Genomic DNA, 21,580 nt, shown 5'->3' on the forward strand with positions numbered 1-21,580 from the left:
GAAAAGTCACACTGACTAATTTACTGTTCTTTGAACAGGAACCTTCATCTTCCAACTGTGCATTTTCATGGACTATCCTTTGTGCCTGAAATGCTCACTCTCCTCATTTTCATTCTGGCTTCCTTCAGATCCCCTAAAAAGTCTACCCTCTATAAGAAACCTTTCCTGGTGTCCCTTAATGCTAGAGTGTTTTCTCTAAGATTAACTCGAATTTATATTGAATAAATCTTGTTTGTAACATGTATATTGAATAAAACTTGTGCATAGTTGTTTGCACAGTATCTCCCCCATTTGACTGAGTTCTTTGCGAGCAAAGACTTTTATTTTTCCTCTCTGTATCTCTAGCACTTAGTATACCTCCTGGAACATAGTAGGTATTTAATAAATGCTTATTAGCATCACTTGACACTTTCAGGAAATAAATGGGGTCGTATTCTTTTCTGTCTGGAATCAGAGTTGTTCATTGCATTGATCAGATTAGGTTTTTGAAAGATATTAATTTCTGTGGATTTGTTATTGTATAAATTGTTCTCTTAATCCTGCTTATGTCACCCCTTCTTCTCTTTCTTGCAGTCATTTTTGATATATTTTAGCTTGTTTTCTCCTCCTAAAGTGGAACTTTGTGTCAGAACCAGGCTGTCTCCTACTTTGCTTTTGGTTAGGATAGGTGGGCCTAATTGGTCTTAGTCTGGATTACTATGTTACTAAATTTACTTCTACCTGGTAAGAGGGAGAGAAGGGTGGCAGCTTTGCTGAAGTCCAGCTTGCTAAAGGTCACTCTAGGCTTAGCAGTGGGGTAAAAATCCCATATCCCTTGAGGCTTTTCCCCCAAATCAATCCCCAAACCATATTACATTCAGGAGTAAAGAGTTAGATCCTCCTGTATCCTATAAGTTTCAGAGGGCTAGTTTTTCAAAGCCTTCTCTGGTGTCTCAGAACAGAATGTTGTGAGAGCTCAGCTTTGGGTCTAGTCAACTCTGTTTTGAGGACTTTAATTAAGTTTACTGACATTATTCTCTCTTATTTCCATGGTCCCAATCCTAGGGCTTCCTGAAAATACTAAAAAACTTTTCCACAGGATCCCTATGTTCTTGTGCCCTCTATACACAGAGTCATGAAGGCTAGATATATATCCTGGCCATTTGTGATCATACTGACAGGTTCCCCTGAACTGGCACTGGTTTTGCTGGAGGACTCCCTTTTCTTTTGCTTTCATCTCCTGATCTCTTATGTAGATTTGAGGTATAAGAAGTCACTTACTAAAGTTTCTCATTGGATTTCTTGTTCATTATTCAGTTTTTGTTTTTTTTTCTTGTGCTTTTTTTGAAGTAGGTATGTGGTAGCTGGGTAGTTTGTCTTCATTCAGGTAGCTATTTTAGCCAAAAGCATGTATCTTAGGCTTTTTTCTATATCTCTTAAGAATTTTTTGTTTGTAATGATTATAGTTCAACATTAGAAAAATTGAACTATACTTTCATCTGTGCTGTGAATTCCATTTAGCCATAACAAATGATTTTGTGAATAAGTAATCATAGTTTTTTGGCCAAGATTTTGTTTAAAATTCTGGTATCTGAATGATATTCATGAATGATACTGGGCAACAGTAATTCTGAACAATTTTTGTATAGTGTGCCCCTTTGGCTGTCCGATGAAGCCTTGTCAGAATAATATTTATTGTCTATACTCATAATCAAAGAAACTGCTATATTTCAGTTGTGTAGATGAAAATATATTTTTTTCAATCCAAGTTCATGGACACCCCCTTCCAAACTAATTTGAACTACAAGTTGAAAATTCTTGCTTTGCAGCTAATTTTATTTCTGGTTTTGAGATTAGATTATGTAAAATCATTTCTTTTGGTTTTGTTGTGATTTCCTCCTGTTCAATTTCTATTTTGTTGATTTGATTTTATATCCTTTTTAATGAGTTTGGCAAAGGGTTTATTAAATCTTTGTCAGTCTTTTCAAAAGACTGGTTTCAAAAAAAACAGATTTTTTTCTCATTTCTGTTGTATTTTTTCTAATTTATCTCTCCCTCCTCTTATTTTCAATATTCATCTTTTACACATTATAATCTGTTTTATGGTGTTTATTTCATATTAGTTACACATTTATTTATATATCACATTTTTAATGCTGAATTGTAATAATCTTCATGGAAATGATGACTTTTAATTATCTTTGTACTTCTTCCACTGCAAAGCATGTTACTTTGCCAGAGTGGTACTTAATATCAACTTGTTTAATGAATGAACAAATTATACTAACCAGAGGGTATTTAAAAAAAAAAAAAAAGTTGGAGACTTAGCCATAAAAACTAGATGAGATACTTACTACTTCCTGCTCTGCTGTCTTAATAGTTAGTTACACCAATTATCACAGGCACAGTTATCAACAAGTGGAATTTTATGAGCTTGCACAACAAAGCCCATTGTCCACTTACAGTTTTGGTAGTTGAAGAAGCCTATAATCATATATCAACATGCTGTAGGCAAACCCTGCATATAGCCCAAATTAGCAGGCTAAAAATAGCCATAGCAGCATATCTGTTATCCAATGTTATACTGATAATCAAAGACTTATAAAAATGTATCAGTCAAACCAGAATACTTTTTAAATAGACAAAAAGTCTGTTGTCCAGTATCAGAGCAGACTTAGTTTTTATATCATGTGTGCTATAAAAAGTACTGCTATCTATTTAGTAAAAGTACTATATACTCTGAGTATTACACTAGGAACTTTTTATGACAAATAGTGAACCAACAATTCAGTAATTTTTAGTGAGGGTTTTCTGTATGAAAGTAGAGATATTATGGAATTTAGAAAGGAGATAAATATAATTTCTGAGCTCAAGAAGTTTGTAAGTCAACCATGGCTTCTGAAAATATTGCTAGGAATTGAGACAATGTAGAATCTTGGAAACAGATCTAGAGTCCAACTCCCTTGTTATTAGATGAAGAAACTGCAACTAAGAGAAGTAATTTACTTAAATTTCTCATAGCAAGTTAATGGTAGAGCTTAAACTCATTCTGCCTTCTAATTCCTAGTTTATTTCACTTTCCACTATTACCATGCTATCCATAGCCATTAAAATTGTGAATAATTATAGAGATGACAAAAGAATTTAGTATAGAGGATCAAAGGTGAGAATAGCAATGTTTTACTGACAGTTATATTGCTTTTGCTGGTTCCATCTGACTAAGAGAAGTCTGTAAATTCACAAGCCCAGCTAGGAGGGGTATGAAGGTTGGCAGGCCTAATACAACCTCTCTTCTCACCCAAAGAGAGGCTTCAGCAGGAACTCACTATTGGGAGTATACTGTTAAATCTTGTTACTGCTTCAGTAAGGATTGTGAAGCTGAGTCATCTTGAAGATTTTTTTTTTTTTTTTTTTTTTTTTGCACATATCAAATATCACTCTCAAGGCAAGCCAATATCTTCAGCCATTAGTCCCAAAGTTACATTTGATAGTTATGTAAGATAATGATGAGGGAATTTGAGATTCAGTGTTGGTATTTGAACTAAATAACCTTTCACGTATTTCTAATGAGTCTCATTCACATTGTTGTTCCATCAGCGTAGGGAGTTCCCAGTGAGCACTTTTGTCTATGGGTGCAGATGTCTGTAACATAGTCTTAGAGTTATTTGGAGTCGTTAGAGATTCTTTCCCTAGGCCTGAACCAGACAGTATGTGTTGGGCAATATTTGAAACTAGTTCTTTCTATGCTGCAAGATATGCTGCTCATTGACAGTCATAGTACTTTATGGGTTGGTAATAAAGTACTTAAAGTACATTATCTCATTTGATCCTTACCACAATTCCATGAGTAAGTATTACAATTATTCTTAACCCCATTTTTCAGATGAAGTCCAGAAAGGCTTAATGACAATTATATTACTTTTGTTGGTCTTATTTTAGAGAGCCTTATTTGAAGAACAGTAGACTTTTAAGCTTTCATTCACTATAAATATATTTCAAATCCTCTAAGTAATGGCATAATATGAATATAATTCATTTATCACATGTTTAGATATGTGGAAAGGTATGTAATACAAAATCCAAATATAATTAAGCCCTGAGGCACAACAGTGTGCATTCTGCTGTACTATGTCACAGATTGATAGATTCTTAGGAGAAGGTAACTGTACTGACAATTCAGAAAATGGATCTATCTCAGCATTACATAAAATCTTACAAAAAGTCTTACTGCAATTCTGAAAAGGTCCCATTTATTGCTTTATTTGGCACCTTAGCTATAGGCTTATGAATCTAAGTCACTTTGAAATTTCATAGCACAAACCAAATGCAACTCTTAAAGTGGGCTAGCTGTCAAGACAAAATAAAATGATATTTAGCTCAAAACCAAACAAATTAAAACTCCCCACACTTGTGCTTCAGAGGCAGCCAAACTAGTTTTGGCAGATTACCAAGGAAAAAAGTTGAAGGAAAGAGCCCTGAATACAAGTAGTATGTTATAATACCAAAGACAATCCAAAATACAAGTAACAGATTAGTTAATTCTTTACTGAGAAATTTAGCAAGAATTGTAAGTCATATGCCAGTTCAAAAAATGTTATCAAACTCCCAACTAAATATCCCATGTTATAAATTTGCCAGTGGTCCATAGATTTTAGATAATAATTGATACAGTATAATTTTAGTACATCAAAAGAACTAATTTTAAATTAGTTTTCTAATTTTTCTAATATCATTTTCTAAGTTATTGGGTTCAGGGTTGTTTGCTCTTGGTTCCAAAAAAGACCTGTTATAATAAGACTATGTCTTGACTTGCATGAGAATTGGATTTAAGTGAGACAGAATTGAATTTTAAATTCAGGGTTAAAAGTCCTTTGGACTATACCAGTGTTTAGAGGTTCTCCTCCTACTCCTATCTCCTCTGTAAAATGGTGATGATAATAATTTCCTTATGAACTAAGGCAGCCAATGGCCCAGTATATACAGCATTAGGCCTGGAATCAGAAATACCTGAATTCATATGTGATCTTTGTAGTTGTGTGACCCTGGGCAAATTATTTAACTTCTAATTATCTCATTTTCCTCAAGTATAAAATGGGGATAATAATAGCACTTACCTCATGGGATTGATATGAGGATAAAATAATTATTTGAAGATAAAATAATAAAATAATTTGTAAAGTGCTTAGCACAATGCCTGGCACATAGTAGACACTGATTCATCCTCTCTCCCCTTTTTCTATTTCACAAGATTATGAGGAAAGGACTTGCTTAACTTTAAACTTACAGATACATATAAGTTACTGCTCCTGTTACCCATATATTATGTGTTGCCACCTGTAGTTTAATTATAAATAAAAAAGTATGCCATGGCTCAAGATATATTTGGTGGATTTAATTATGTTAACTCTTACATATCCATTACCTTTCAGCACCACATTGAACTATATCTTGGGCTTTGTCTGATACATACTTAGTTGCAATCCATTTCTCTAAACCAAGGCAAATGACCAAACTCAAACACTTGGTACAAGATTCTGGCTAAGACTGTAAAATAAGGGAATGCTGAGCTATAAGTTCTGAGTTTTGCTCCATCACTTTGCAAAGTGATTCTTCATTTGTTAGAAATGATCTATTGATGTAACTTATAGTATTCTTTATGAAGATTATCTGTGGTTTTATATCACTTTACTATTTATAAGTCAAAAAACAAGAGTTCCTTGGCAAAAATACAAAAGAAGTGATTGGTTCTTTTTCAGAAAATCCAGGTAAAGTATTAGGTATAAAACAGAGAGGAGAGAGGTTTTCTTTGCATGCTGAAAAATTCATGAATGTGTCTTAGTTATGCTTTTATTTTTATATTTCTACTTTTCATGTTACATTGTTATAGGGAATAGGCTTATATTGTTATACTTGAAGAGGATTCCTGCTATTAAATAAATTAGAATGTTGGTATTTCCAGCTTTTTATGTTTAGAAAAAGAATAGCTTTTAGTGGGAGAATTGTCAAATAGAATACTTTTTTATATAAAATATACATTCTTAATAAGTAATTCCCTTTTTAATCAAAAATAATTAACTTTAAATGTGGAAATGTGTTTAGAATTGCATATGTTTAATCTATTTTGAACTCCTTGTTATCTAGGAAATGGGGTGGGGGAAAGGAGGGAGAAAAATTTAGAACACAAGGTTTTGCAAGAGTGAATGTTGAAAACTATCTTTGTATTTATTTTTAAAATAAAAGGCTATTAATTTTTAAATGGGAAAAAGTGATCATATGTAGTACTCAAACTTTGAATTAAAAAAAATAAACTTATTGAAACTTATTTTGAAATATACTATAAATATTGAAATATAGAAACAAAAACAAATGAAAGGAAAAAATAATGAACATTAAAATCAAAAAGAAAATTATTGTACATGATTCTACATGTTTGAGGCATAATGATATTCTATTACATACCATAATTTTCCAACCATTCCACAAGCATTGAAAACTTGGTTTCAGCCTTTTGTATTTCAATTAATGTTGCTGGATTTTATATATATATATATAGACTTATTATTGACTGAAGGATTTGTTTAATCCTAGCTCCTTGTGCAAAAACTTTTGAGTCAAAGGTTATATTTATTTTTGTGATCCTTTATTAGTTCCATATTGATTTTCAAAAACTTTGAAGCTATCGTTAGTTCTATGCTTCACTGTTTTAAAACCATAACCATGTTATTTTTATTATCTTTGTTAATTTGATGAGTGAATCTCCTAGTTGTTATTGTATTCTTCCAACTCTTATGCTTTGAGGGTCAATGCAAAAATTATTCCAATTCTATAGAATGTTGCCTATTCATGCCATCTTATTATGTTGAATTGTTATCCAATATTTGGCCATCCAAGACTTCATGTACATGTGTCATAAGGGATTATCTGGAAGCCCTCCTCTAAATATTGTGTAGACACCAGCAAAGAATATGGGCTATTCATCCATAATCCTTCTCTTATTCTGGAATGAAGCAAGGCTCTCTTAGATGACAGTACCATCCTCTTTCAAGAATATTGTTTTTTACTCTTGAGGATTATTGCTAAGAATTATGTTTTCATTATCTAGGATTTATTTTGTGTTCCATTCTAAGTATCACATTTTAGTAAAGATAAAGCAAGACAATATCTAGAGGAAGTTAACTAGGAATGGGAAAGACCTTTAACTCATAACAGTTCATTGATGGAATTGGAAATGTTTAATCTAGAGAAGAGCTTAGGGGAATCATGATGACTATTAAGTTTTTAAAAGACTATTCAATGCTTTATTTTTAAGGATACTATATAACAAGACTGAGGTTAGATTTGTTTGGCTAGGCTTTGAAGGACAGCACTAATAATAGTGTTCAGAAATTGCAGGCACTCAAATTTGGGATTGAATTTTGAAAGAAAATGTCCTGAGGTAAGGTAGCATTATTAGAAGAATAGCAGTGTTTTTAAAACTTGTCATTTTTGGTAACTGTTCATTCCAACCTGGCCATCAGTTTTCTATGAATGCCTACTCATATTTCCCCAAATTGTTGATGCTGTCTTTACCTGACTATACTTCTTAATCAATAAATTGTAATGCCTCACCTGTAAAGTACTCTCTTTACAAAATCCTTTGATATGAGTACCGCCATGAGTGTCATTATCTCCATTAAACATGAGGTTCAGAAAAGTGTCAACATAGTCATGACTTATAGGTGGCAAAGCCAAGACTACCAAACCAAACATATGTCATATGACTTAAGTCCAGTGATGTCCCAATGACACCATATTACTCTCCCAAAATTCTTTATTGCTGGTGAGAACTAATTAGTTTCAGTCCCTCTAGCATCTGATTAGGAAGCTGAAGTGAATAAATTTGAGAATTATAAAGCATTCTTTACTTTCTTTCTGTTGACAAAGAAGAGTTTTTACCATTATCTTAGGAGTTTAGAATTTGACCCTTTCTAGAAAATTTCAATCCTGATTACCACTTTTTTATATATATTTGTAGTAACTCTGATGTTTCTCTTACTTTCTCTTAAATATTAAGAAATACAGAAATGCTGTATTTTTAACTTAATTATGACAAAAACAGAGGAAGTATTAGAATAAGAATTAAACCATTTGAGAAATGACTTGAGGTAAATATTAAATATTGAGAGTTTGTTAAGATAAATATTTTATCATTGTTATAGGAAGTTAAAATAAGGAATGTAGGTACTTCATCTATTCTATATAAATAGTCATGAAATAGCATTTTTCAGAATCATATAAAGCCTTGAGTTTCACTTAGTCAAAAAAGATTTAACAGTGAATGTTTAGGAATAAAAAAAATCTGTTAAAGAGCAAATTCTGTATTTACATGATGTACAAAAATATCCCTTAGAACATAAAATGTTAAAAATAGTAAATATAGTGATTGACTTTTCCCTCCAGTTTACAATTTAGAGTAGCAACATTTATTTGAGGTTTTTATTTAAATGCAACCATGTTTTAAAATACATCTCAAATATACTATTGTTTTTCTTCTCTCCATTGCAGGCCTGGCAGCTGAGATTCAGTCACCTTGTAGGATATGGTGCCAAGTACTATTCTTACCTCATGTCTAGGGCAGTAGCTTCCATGGTTTGGAAAGAATGTTTTGTTCATGACCCATTTAGCAGGTAAGAAAAAATACATCGTGTCAATATCCTCACTTATAGAAGATCCTTCTTCTCTGAAGATAGCACTTGGGTCAACAAAGGTCATAAAAAATTAAGTCCCAGAGTTAGGAGGGGAGCTTTCTTACTGACAAATATTACAATTCCCATGCAATTTATGGCATTTAAAAGGTAGAATGACTTAAAGAACTTAGATCATTATTGTATAAAATCTGATAGCTGATGAGAAATATTAGTACACACTGGCAGCAAAGCAAAATGACAGATAACAGCACATGAAAGAGATAGAAGAACAACAAAAAAGTGAAAACAAATCTTTATTAATAAGCCCTGGAGTTTTCTGGGTCATTCAATATATGTAACAACCACTAACTTTCTTATACTTTAATAGTCCTTAAAGAATTGCTGCATTTTGGAATCACGGCATAGTATGGTAGTTGATCATACTAATGACTCAAAGGCATCTACTAAAGGTTAAATCATATTCCATATACTGATTTCCTTCACAATAAATTCTTTTCTTTTATTTTCATTTATTTATTCATTTATTTTGCTGAGGGGATTGGGGTTAAGTGACTTGCCAAGGGTCATAGCTAGGAAGTGTTAAATGCCTGAGTTCAGATTTGAACTCAGGTCCTCCTGACTTCAAGGCTGGTGCTCTATTCACTGTGCCACCTAGCTGCCCCCATAGTAAATTCTTAAGGAAGGAATTTTGCTTTTCCACACATAAACTTCATTTCTAAGGAAAATTAACTTACCTTATTCTCTGGTAATTATAGAAAAATGAGAAATTCCTACTTAAGAAATTAAATTGCAGTGACTCTTTGTAGTGCAAAACAAAGAGTTTCAGCACAGTTCCTTCCAAATATTCTTTATGAATGATATACTGCCCTCACTCTGTATCTTTTCTACAATTTGCTGTTAAGATGTAATTGATGATAATGGATAATGGTAACCCAAATATCTATATATGGTTAACTCATAGAGCATTGAACTGGAGGTCAAGAGGCCTGGTTATGAATCCCATTTCTGGCCTTTACTAACTGGATGATCATGACCAAGTCACTTAATAGTTTATAGCATTAGCATCCTCATCAGTAAAATGGGGATAATAAGACTAGATAGTATTTATGTAGTATTTAATACTTTCAAGCATTTTACAGATATTATCTCAGACCTCACAAAAACCTAGGAAGTAGATGCTATTATTATTATTTATTTTGTACTGGGCTAAGTGTTTTACAAATATTATTTCATTTGATCCTTCCTGTGAGGTAAGTACCACTAATATCCTTATATTGTAGTTGAGGAAAGTAAGGCAGACAATTTAAATGACTTACCCAGGGTCACATAGCTACTCAATATCTGAGACTGGATATGAATTGCTTATGACTAGTAGACCCATTTTTAAGGTCCCCCTCTAAACAGTCTTAAATTTGCATCTGAAGAGAAAGTAGCCACCATAGCAGTTAGGATCTAGTATCATAACCAGCTAACATTTGTGATATTTTCAGTTTCTTTCAAAACTCAGTTCAAATACTGGCTTCTCCATAAGGCCTTTCTAGATTCAGCTAAATCACTCAGCTGCTTTGTTTATATTTTGTGTATATTTTGCATAAATCTATATGTATGTGTGTTGCCTACCTCTCTAGAATATAAACTTCTTTAGTGCAGGAATAATTTGCTTTTTGTCCTCGTTTCCTTACAAGTATCTGACTCATAAATAGATGCTTAATAAACTGTCTGTTAAGTATTCCTTTCCAGAGGAATTTTCTGATCATCTACAGTAACTTATTTTCATGATTCCTTAATCGAAGGAGAGTTAGGAAGAACAGGAAATGAGGGTAGTGCTTTACAGTTTTTCAAAACATTTTTTGTTTTAGTTATCTTAATTCTCTCAACTTTTCATGTAGGCAAGGGAGGCAAGGGGTATGATCCATTTTCTCTCATTTACAAGTAAGAAAATTTAGGCTCTAAGAAACACCAGGGTTAATTATGGCAGATCTGAAAATCCTGATTCCTAATTTAAAAATCTGTTTCATTATACCAGATTTTTTTCTGAGAACTTACTGCAACTCAAGATTGTATTTTCTTCCACATACTATTACCTTTTATTCAGGTTAAATAATCAAAACTTTTTTAATGCTTTACGTGAACCTGATTCAACATAATGTTAAAATGTGTTCATGATTTGGCATCAAGATGTTTATTTTCTGTAATCTCCTTTGCAGACTGCAACTAGATGTTTTGCTTGTCTCGATTTGTTATTTTCAAAGCATTTGAAGTCATAATTTGACTACAAAAGATAAGAAGCAAAATAATTTAATCTATTATATTATTTTGTGATACTGTATTCTTCCTTTTGATGGCTCATTCTTCATTGTTGTTATAGTGTAGGTGGGACCCTGTATTCTAAAAGGTTAGAACAGAACAGAAGCACCTCCAGATGTCACCAGGCAAGAAAGGTTTCTGAACACCTACTTAGTTGTCTTATTTCTGTTATTCAAGGACCAGTGTACCCAGTTTCAGGAAGGTTCATTACAAGAAGATTAGCTGCCAGCAAGTGGATTTTTTGGTCATAATAAATCATAAAAGATCTATTAAGATACTGAGGGATTGTAATCTACATTGATAGAGTAATTAAATGGCTACTGTTTTAAAAGATACTGCATAGCAGATAAAATAATTTTTAATATTGCATCTGAATTGATTTATTTTGATGTAATTGAAAATCTGAATTGGATTTTTAGAAAAGGAAAGGAATGAAGGCATTCTCAAGGTTTCTCAAAATATATATTACTGATATATTATTGTCAATTCATTTGGGAAACTTGAGGCAGCTATGACTGGAAACTGAACAGGTTGCAAATGCAGGTGGCTGTAATCTTATCTGTCTGTTCCTCCAGGGCTATGGGGGAGCGCTATCGCAGGGAGATGCTGGCGCATGGTGGTGGCAAAGAGCCTATACTCATGGTTCAAGGTAAAACAAGATTGTTTCATTTCCTTGATCTTTTCCTTTTTAAAATAGTTTATACATTTTGGCAAGACATCACTTGCGATTTTATAGAACTAAAAGCTTTTAACCTATTCTTAGGTCAAATCTTTCACTTCAGCAAGATTTCAGAGCTATTTGACATCAATAGAGTCTATGCATGATTGAAATTGTGGAAGGGCTTTAGCATACAAAAAAGAAAACAGACTCATTAGTCAAAAGAGTTGGGTTTTATTACTTGTATTAGATTTTATCTAAAGTCCAAGCAAGATATTATGATTCTTTTTTTAAAATTAGAAGTTTATAAGTAGTACTTCATTGAGGGTGATTTTTATAAAATATTTGCAACCGATCTTGTACCACCATCATGAATATCTCTTTTCTCAAAGGTATTAATGATTTTTCTAGGTACTTTGTTCTTTATATTCAGACATTAGGCCATAAAAACTTAATTAAATTTTTTTTCTTTCTTAGATTGAAAGAGGCATATTAGACTTGTAAAGTAAATAATGTTAGTAGGATTCATTTAGATGCTAGAAAAGACTCAAATTTTTTCCCTTAATTTTATTGACATTTCAATAGGAAATAATTGTATTTTTATAAAATATGCATATTTCAAAATATACATGCTCAAGACACAAATATTTGAATGGATCTGTAATCTAATCAACATTGATGTAACTTATCTATGCCTGCTTCTGTGTCACTTTATTTTGTATCTTCTCCGAAGTTTGGTACTGGGCCTTCAAATATGTTGGATTTTCCTGGCTTCCTACTGATCTTACTTCAAGGATATGAGTAAGAGCACTTACCATCCCTCGGGCTATTCTCTGCTATCCCTTTCTCTCACTTTACAGGACCAGCACATTTTCTCTTTCCATCATATATTTTCTTTATGACATCTTTTATTACTGTTTTTCAGAGTTTCCCATTGATAATATGGTAGAGCATGCTCATACCCTCCATATCCTTCTCCTTTGGCCTCTCTGTGATAACCTTTTTTAGTTCTTTGGAAACAGTTGTGTTCCATATCTTACTGTGAAGCAAACAAAATATACATACAATTCTAAATATGGTGATTTAAAATACAGTAGTTCATACTGTGCTTGTTAAACAAAAAAGCTCTTGTTTGCAATATATTTTTATAGCAAAAACTTGAATCTTATATACTTGTCAAAAGTCCCTCAATACTAAATTATGCCATTTCCTCAATGGAAATTTAGAACATAATTAAAACTTCTTATGGCATACTATAATGCCTGCTTTGACTTTAAATTAACTATTTTTATAATAATATAACCAGAAAATTTGCTATTGATGGGGCAGCTAGATGGCACAGTGGATAGAGCCCCAGCCCTGAAGTCGGAGGACCTGAGTTCATTAATACTTCCTAGCTGTGTGACCCTTGGCAAGTCACTTAACCCCAATTGCCTTTTAAAAAAAAAAAAAGAAAGAAAGAAAGAAAAAAAGATTAGCTCTTGTTGCCCTAATGTGCTGTAAAATCTCTCACAATTATTTCTCTAAATGTCTTATTGTCAGTTATAGAATAAAAGTAAAGGCACATTTCAGGTTCTCCTATATTTTTTCTAATTTGAATACCATTCTAAAAATTTCCCTGTGGTGATTCTGTTTTTGGCCAGGGAAATCTGTTTCCTTGCAACAACTGTGGCATTTGGCTTTCAAATTTCAAAACTTCAAAGTACTCAATAATTTTCTAATTTACATTTATTCTATACCTACTTTGACAAAAACAAAACAAAACAAAAAAAAAAAAAAACCTAAATCTTAAAGCAAACTCCAATAATCTAGATTGTTACCAGACATTTTTTAAAAGAACTAAATCTATTTTTATCTCCGGATACTTGTCACATAAGCTAATAAATGTTTGTGGCTGACACTGGATTTGAATTTAGATCTTCTTGATTACAGACCCACTTCTGGATCTGAGGCAAGATTTCATTCTAGTTTATTTCAATAAATATTTCTTTCGCATTTGCTATATATAAGACTATTATTAGGTGTATTGAGGACACAAAAATGTAAAACAACTTAGACTCCAAACTTAAAGGATCAAGAAGAAAAAGAAATGAAATATGTAGATGAAACATAATTTTAGGTAAAATGCATGTACATTAAACAGAGGAATGAAAAACTTCTTCAGGAAAGAATCACCGGGGAAATGGAATAGAAAAGAAGTGGCACCTACAGCTGGTTCTTGAAAGAAGAAAAGAATTTCCTTAGGCAGAGATGTGGAAGGAGTCTTTGCAGACATGCACATTCACAAAGATAATGGAGAAAGAATGGCTTCAGCAAATGGTTAATGGCATATTGGGGAGCTGAACATGTTTTAATTAAACTTAGCATATATTTCATAACTACTTACTATCTACAGAGCACTGTGCTAGATTCTGAGGCTACAAAAACAAAATTGAAATAGCCCTTACCTTCAAGAAGCTTCCATTACTCGGGAGTATTTAACAAATGTATCTTATAAAATTAGGGAATGCAGAAGAAATTAGAAAAAAATGCTCTAGGAATATTTGAGGAGAAAGAGAACACAAACAATCATGGAGAAAAGGCTTTATGAGTGAATTGAAAAATAAAGAAAGTAAACCATCTGAAATGTAGAAATGAGGAGGGGATAAGTTTTGACTTTGAGGGTTGGGGACTTGTACAAAGGCAAAACAGTAGAGAAAGAGAATCAATAGAAAAAGAAATCTGTTGTAAGAGAAAAATATGATCTTTGAAGGTACAAGACTGTGGGGAAAGTAGACTAAAAAATACATGTAAAGTCCCTAACCTTGGAAAAAAGAGTTATCTCCCCCTTAGAGGCCAGAGGGAACAGAAGATAGCTTATTAGCCTCATATACCTTATTCTATCTCCTGCCTCTAGATCTTTGCATAGCCTGTTTCCCATGTTAATAGTAATTTCCTCATCACTTCTACTTTGTAAAAACTATAGTTCTTATCAAAGTACAACTTAAATATACATTAGAAGAGGTGTTTCCTCATCTCTAGTTGTTGGTTCTCTTTTCCTAATCTTGAAATTATTTTGTACTTTGTATTACTCTGCATATATCTGGTATGGATTTACCTGTGTTTGTGTTGTTTCCCCTCCAATACAATGTAAGTTCTTTGAGGAAAAGGACCATTTCATTTTGGACTTTGAATTCCTAGTTTCGTGTGTGTGTGTGTGTGTGTGTGGTCACTCAGTCAATTGTATAGAATATGAAAAAGCTGTTTTCTGATGACGATAAGCATATCATCATATTTTTCAACTTTTCCCCTCTGAGGAGACAGGACAGTATAGGGATGAGCAGGTTAGTTTGTTTTCATCACAACAGTCCCTAAATTAGTCTGAGTACAAAGAGGTGCTGAATTATGAGCACACTGAACTAGAATCCATATGGAATTGAAATGAAGCTGAAACACTTAAGAAACCCAGAATTGCCCCAACCACATAAAGATCTCCTTGACTAGATCCAGTGAATCTGCCATTCTTGTCTTCTAGAATTGAACCCTTTTTAGTGTATAATTCTCACCTTTTGTTTTAAAGCCTGTCTTTACTTCAGATTTAAAGAAATGAAGCATGTCTGGGTGCTTTGCTTACTCTTTACTTTTGTACCACTTATAAATTCTGTCTTAAATTTAAGTTAATTATGAATTTGTCTTTATTTACATTATAAATTTTTTGAAGGTAGAAATCATGATTATGCCTCATCTACAATGAGATGCTTAGCACTCGTGTGATATTGTCAGCAAAGATTTGCTGTATCCAATTCAATCAAATTTTTCATTTATGAGCCACAGAATTTCATATCAAGTTTCCATTGACATAACTTTCCTAATGTCAATAGAATGCCTTTTATCTTTTTTTAAGTTTGCTTTAAAATTTAATAATAAAACTATAGTAAGTTTTAAGTCATATTTGGACATTGTGTTTCTGAAGAAAACCTCATCACCATAGCCAAATGAATATCACACGGTAGTTCACTTTTCCATTTATACCCCTGGTTACAGCATTCCTTATGCTCTCACCCTTTGAACAAAGGATTTTATTGGGGAGGGGGAAAGGTTAAAGTCCAAGATGTTAGCATTCCAAGAGGTCATTTTAAAATGTCAAGCGACTTTATTGCTACAGTCTTTTCCTTTTTTTTTTTTTTTTAAGGAAAAAAAGTCTTTGTAGTCAAAAAGCAGTCAAGAAATAGTACAAGAAAGTAATGATTTGTCAAAGTTTTAATTAAAAATTGCCTAAAGGAATAGTAATTAGCAGAATTCTCAAAAATAAGCAGCCTTTTACTAAATTGACTTATTGCCACCAAAAACGAGACTTTTTCAATTTCTTCTAGACGTTCATCATAATGCTATTTTACAATCTCTGAAGAGCTTTATAGTTTTCAAAGTGTGTTCACATTCCCTATGATGCTTTTTACCTTTCCTTTTAGTGTTCTTATATGAACTCTTACATAGTGTATTTATACTTCAGTAACTGTATTGTATCTCTAGTCCCAGTGATGTGGGTAATATTGCCAGGAATGAAAAACACAACCAATCCACACCAAAGCTCCTTAAACTGTGGGTCGTGACCCCATATGGAGTTGTATGATTGAATGTGGGGTTGCAAAAATTATGATTTATTATCAATACACATTTGCTTTATATACCTATATACCTGAGGTCAAAAAGGATCATGAGTAAAAATAAAAAGACCTAATCCATACCATTTATTCCTATGTGCTTGTTCATTTCTTCCTGTAATTACTGTACAAGGACTCCATATATGCTCAACTTTCTTTGTATCTCTGGATATTGTGTATATATGTGTGATACGAGTGAGATACATGTATCAGTTATTCCTTACTTTAACCACTTGATTGGCCTACTATAATATCTGATTATTAATTTTTGAATGAGTTCTTTAATAACTTTTGTGCAATTTTTCATTTATTGGTTATTAAGTTTAAAAGTCTGTTTATACCCACCATATATCTCTCCATTATCCAATATCAAATCTTCCCTCCCTCCCCCCTGCCCCAGATTCATACATTCATTCATTTATTTAGATTTTTTTGGACTAGATGAAAGAAGAGATTCTTTGCCTCAACTGCTACCCAGTCTTAATCACTGAATGGATGCAGCCTTAGTCAAACTGACATCTATTGAAGACCTTAGCTTAAAAAAGACAAGGTCTTCTATTTTATCCAGGGCCCTCTCCATTGTCTTAGTCTATATCTTGCCACTAGACCCAGATGGCTCTGGAGGAGAAAGTGAGACTGGTAACTTTGCGTGGTCCTCTCCTCCTTAAAATCCGAGTCATTTACTTGTCATGGTATCAACTCCCTGATGTCATGGTGTTTTTCAAGAATGAAGGACAAACAACAACAACAAAACATAATCCTCAACTTTAATTCTTTTTTTTTTTTTTTTATTAAGGCTACTTTAATAAATTTTTTTAATTAAGGCTACTTATTTTCAAAACATATGCTTGGATGATTTTCAACATTCACCCTTGAAATACCTTGTGTTAAAAATTTTTTCCTTACCCTCTGCCCTAAATAGCAAATAATTCAATATATGTTAAACATGTGCAGTTCTTCTATACATATTTCCACAATTAAAATGCTGCACAAGAAAAATTGGATCAAAAAGGAAAAAAAAAAGTGAGAAAGAAAACAAAATGCAAACAAACAACAAAAAAAGTGAAAATAATATGTTGTGATCTACACTCTGTTCCATAGTCCTTACTGTGGTGTAGATGGCTCTCTTCACAGGATCATTGGAACTGGTTTTAATTATCTCATTGTTGAAAAGAGCCATTTCCATCAGAATTGATCATCATATAATCTTGCTGTTGCTGTATATCATGATTTCCTGGTTCTACTCACTTCATTTAGCATCAGTTCATGTAAGTCTCTCCAGGCCTCTTTGAAATGACCCTGCTGATAATTTCTTATAGAATAATAATATTCCATAACATTCATATACCATAACTTACTCAGCCATTCTCCAACTTATGGGCATCCACTCAGTTTCCAGTTCCTTGCCACTACAAAAAGAGCTACCAAAAACATTTTTGCACATGTGGGTCCTTTTCCCTCGTTTATGATCTCTTTGGGATACAGGCCCAGTAGAAACACTGCTGGATCGAAGAATATGCAGAGTTTGATTGCCCTTTGGGCATAGTTCCAAATTGCTCTCCAGAAAGATTGAATCAGGTCACAGCTCCATCAGCAATGTATTAGTATCCCAGTTTTCCCACATTACCTCCAATATTTATCATTATCTTTTCCTGTCATCTTAACCAATCTGAGTGGTACCCCAAAGTTGTCTTAATTTGCATTTCTCTGATTAATAGTGATTTAGAACATCTTTTCATATGACTAGAAATGGTTTCAATTTTTTCATTTGAAAGTTGTCTATTCATATCCTTTGACCATTTATCAGTTGGAAAATAGCTTGAATTCTTGTAATCAAAATTATCTATTTTGTTTTCAATAATGTACTCCAGTTCTTCTTAGGTTACAAATTCCTTCTTTTTCCATAGATCTGAGAGGTAAACTATCCTTTTCCTCTAATTGGAGAATAGCTTGAATTCTTATAATCAAAATTATCTATTTTGTATTCAATAATGTACTCCAGTTCTTCTTAGGCAATAAATTCCTTCTTTCTCCATAGATCTGAGAGGTAAACTATCCTTTTCCTTTAATTTTCTTTTAATATCACTCTTTATGTCTAAATTATGAACCCATTTAGACCCTATCTTATTATAGGTTGTTAGCTGTAGGTCAGTGCCTTGTTTCCGCCGTACTATGTTGGAGTCTTTACAAACTGTTAAGGCATTGGAGTTGATAGAGACAATAATTACCTAATTTGACATGGTTCAATATGATTGATTTGATCTTAGAAGGAGATATTTTGGCCCAGAACTTGAAACAAAGTACTAAGTACAACTGATAGAAACGATGCTTGTGTTCACACCTTTAGAGAGCTCATAAGTATCTAAGTACTCAATGGAGTTCACACGTTTGGGAGATTTCAGGGCTTAGTATGAGATATCCGAATTCACACCTCCCTTGAAGTTCTTAGGGCCAGAGAGCACTCTGGGAGATAACCCAGAATCCCTCTCTCTCCAGAAGGAGGAGTTAACCTTTGGGAGATCATATATATACAGGAAACTCTTAGAGCTTGAAGGAGTTATTTGGGAACATTCCCAGGGGTCGGAGAGGAGCACCCTGAGAGGAAGCCTACAAGCCCTCTCTTGAGACAAGAGAGATTCTTTGCATCTTCCATCTTGGTGCTGGCTGGCTGGAGTCTGAAGGACAAACCTTTGGATTTGGAGACATTCGGAGGAAGCTCTTGGAACCAAACTGAGAGAGAGGCCTCTGACCTAACTGGACTATATTGAAGGACACAATAAAAGATCTGAACTTTTATCACCTGGCTGTGTTTTGGAAAAAGAACACCAATATTTTGGCGCCTGAACAATACTAAATTCTAAATTTCATATAATGAGTTCTTATCCCAAAAGCATGGGTCTTTGGATTTATCAAACACTAAATTACTATTCAACTGTAATTCTTTAAAAGAGCCACAGAGTATCATTGGAGAGATACTTGTTATTTTTTTAAAAGGTGCTTTTTCTGATGGAAACTTAGCCATTGAAAGTCCTTCACAGCTTCCTCAAAGCAATTAACTCGCCTCTCCTCTCCTCTGTCCCTTCAGTTGCTGGCTCAGCTCATTGTACATATAGCACATCTATCCAAGATAAATGGTAAATCATAGATTGGTAAATCAAACTGCATGTAATAGTCTGAACAGCAAACTTTGTTTTTTAATTCTGAACTTAATCACCAAAGAAAATGGGCATTCTGTATACAAAGTAGGTCAGGTATATGAACCTATAAATCTCTTATTACATCCAGCTTGCTTTTCAGGTACATATAATAAACTAAGCATATAAATTTCAAAGCTGTCCTGTTTGTCTTTGTTTACTTTTGAACTTCTTTCTGTAACCCTCTTTTTTTTTTTTTTTTTTTTTTTTTTTTTTGCCAACCCCTTGGGTAAATCGTCTGTCCCTACTACCCCACTGGGGGAAAAAAAAAAAAAAGCAAAAGAAAACCTCTTATAACAAATATGTACATTCCAGCAAAATAAATTCTCACATTGTCCATTTAAAAAATTAATGCTTCATTCTACACCTTGAATAGTCCATCACCTCTGTCAAGAATTGTAGCATGCATCATCATTAGTTCCCTGGAAGAGTGGTTGCTCATTTTATTGATCAAAGATCTTCAGTTTTTACACTGTTGTTGTTGTTATGATATAATTTCTTTTTCTGGTTCTGCTTATTTCGTTCTGTATCAGTTCCAAATTGTTTTCAAAATAGCTGGACAATTTCACAGCTCTCCCAACAAGACTTTGATGTTTCTGTTTTTTGGTAGGTTCTTGAATAATTGGTTTTTTTTTTAATTGTTCTCAATCTGGATATGAGGTAAAATCTCTTAATTTTCATTTCTTTTTTTAGATATTTGGAGCACTTTTTTCTTATGGCTGTTGATAACTGGAATTTCTTCCTTTGAAAACTACATTTTTACATCCTTTGACCAATTTAATTTTGGGGAAATTACTGTTGTTCTTATAATATTTGAATCACTTCTTTATATATCTTGACTATCAAATTATGAGAGCAACTTTCAGTAAAGATTTTTTTTCCTAGTTATTTATTTCCCTTGTAATGTAACTAGTTTAGTTTTGTTTTTGAAAAACCTTTTCAATTTTATATAATCAAGATGGAAAGAAGAGAAAGTCCATGCTGGAAGAAGTACAATTTTGAGGATATTGAGGGATTAATTTAAAATGAGGAGGAGATACCAAATGCTTAAAGGGGAGAAAATCACACACTTTATTACCCCAAAAAGTGACCAAGAAGTTATCAAAAAGTTAGTGACCCACATACTTACCTTTATAGCTCCATAAAATCCTTATGTAAACAATCTATATATGATTGACATCATCTTTGGTAAAGCAATGAGAAGGGGACAGATGAGTTTTCACAAATGATATTCCACTGAAGACCATCTCTTAAAGTCACATAGTTTTCTGTGTATAAAAGGTATAGAAATATAAGATCCCATTGAGTTTATTGAAATTATATCCCTATTCCAATCATGTTAACTAATGTCAACTGTTCCAGAAAACAATTTTTTTTTTCTTTTCTTAAAATCCTTTGAAGGAGAAAACTTGGGGCACCTAGATGGTACAATACATTGAGCACCAGTCCTGAAGTTAGGAAGACCTGAGTTCAAATGTGCCCTCAGACACTTAATACTTCCTAGCTGTGTGATCCTGGGCAAGTCACTTAAGCCCAATTTGCCTCATAAAAAGGGGGAGGGGGACTTTATATTTTCTCTTAGTAAGATTTTTCCATAATGATACCATAGGAGTTAAAAATTTGCCACTGTATAGTGAACTTTCTAGAGCCCCACATTGGGCTCCAAAAACTAGTATGCTTTCTAGAGCCCCCAAGTTGGGGTACCAAAATATAACATCCAGACTAGCTCTTTGGAGGATCTTGGCACTAGCCCAAGCCTTGATTTTAATGGAGGAGTGAAGAAGGCAGGAAACCCATGAGGATAGTCAAAGATGGAGTCCTTCTATTTCAAGTCATCTCAGCTCTTAAATAATATGATTACATCATTACAGCACACTGAGCATGTGCCAATTGTAGAACCATTACATCACCATAGCACACTGTTATTGATATGTAAATTCATCTTTATTGTAAGTATCCCTTGCTTCAAGTAGAACACAGGTGGTCAAGTCCTCCTTGAGTTCTCAGGAAGAGAGTGAGAGGCACCAAAAGGAGATGAGAGCCAAACCAAAGATTGTTAGCAAACAAGTTCCCTCTGAGCTAAAGGGTCTTATACTTTACCCAGAGTTCCCCCAC

At 33.2% G+C, this 21,580-nt stretch overlaps 1 protein-coding gene across 1 annotated transcript in view; it reads left to right on the plus strand.

Moving 5' to 3' along the window:
- Positions 1-21,580, plus strand: part of MIPEP (mitochondrial intermediate peptidase) — a 159,565-nt gene that overhangs the window by 112,259 nt on the left and 25,726 nt on the right. The window contains exons 17-18 of the mRNA XM_003764462.3: positions 8,524-8,645; positions 11,549-11,622. Of these exons, the coding sequence (XP_003764510.3) occupies positions 8,524-8,645; positions 11,549-11,622 (196 nt within the window). The remainder of the gene's footprint in view (positions 1-8,523; positions 8,646-11,548; positions 11,623-21,580) is intronic.

The sequence above is a fragment of the Sarcophilus harrisii genome, chromosome 3 (assembly GCF_902635505.1).
Source record: "Sarcophilus harrisii chromosome 3, mSarHar1.11, whole genome shotgun sequence".
Taxonomy (NCBI): domain Eukaryota; kingdom Metazoa; phylum Chordata; class Mammalia; order Dasyuromorphia; family Dasyuridae; genus Sarcophilus; species Sarcophilus harrisii.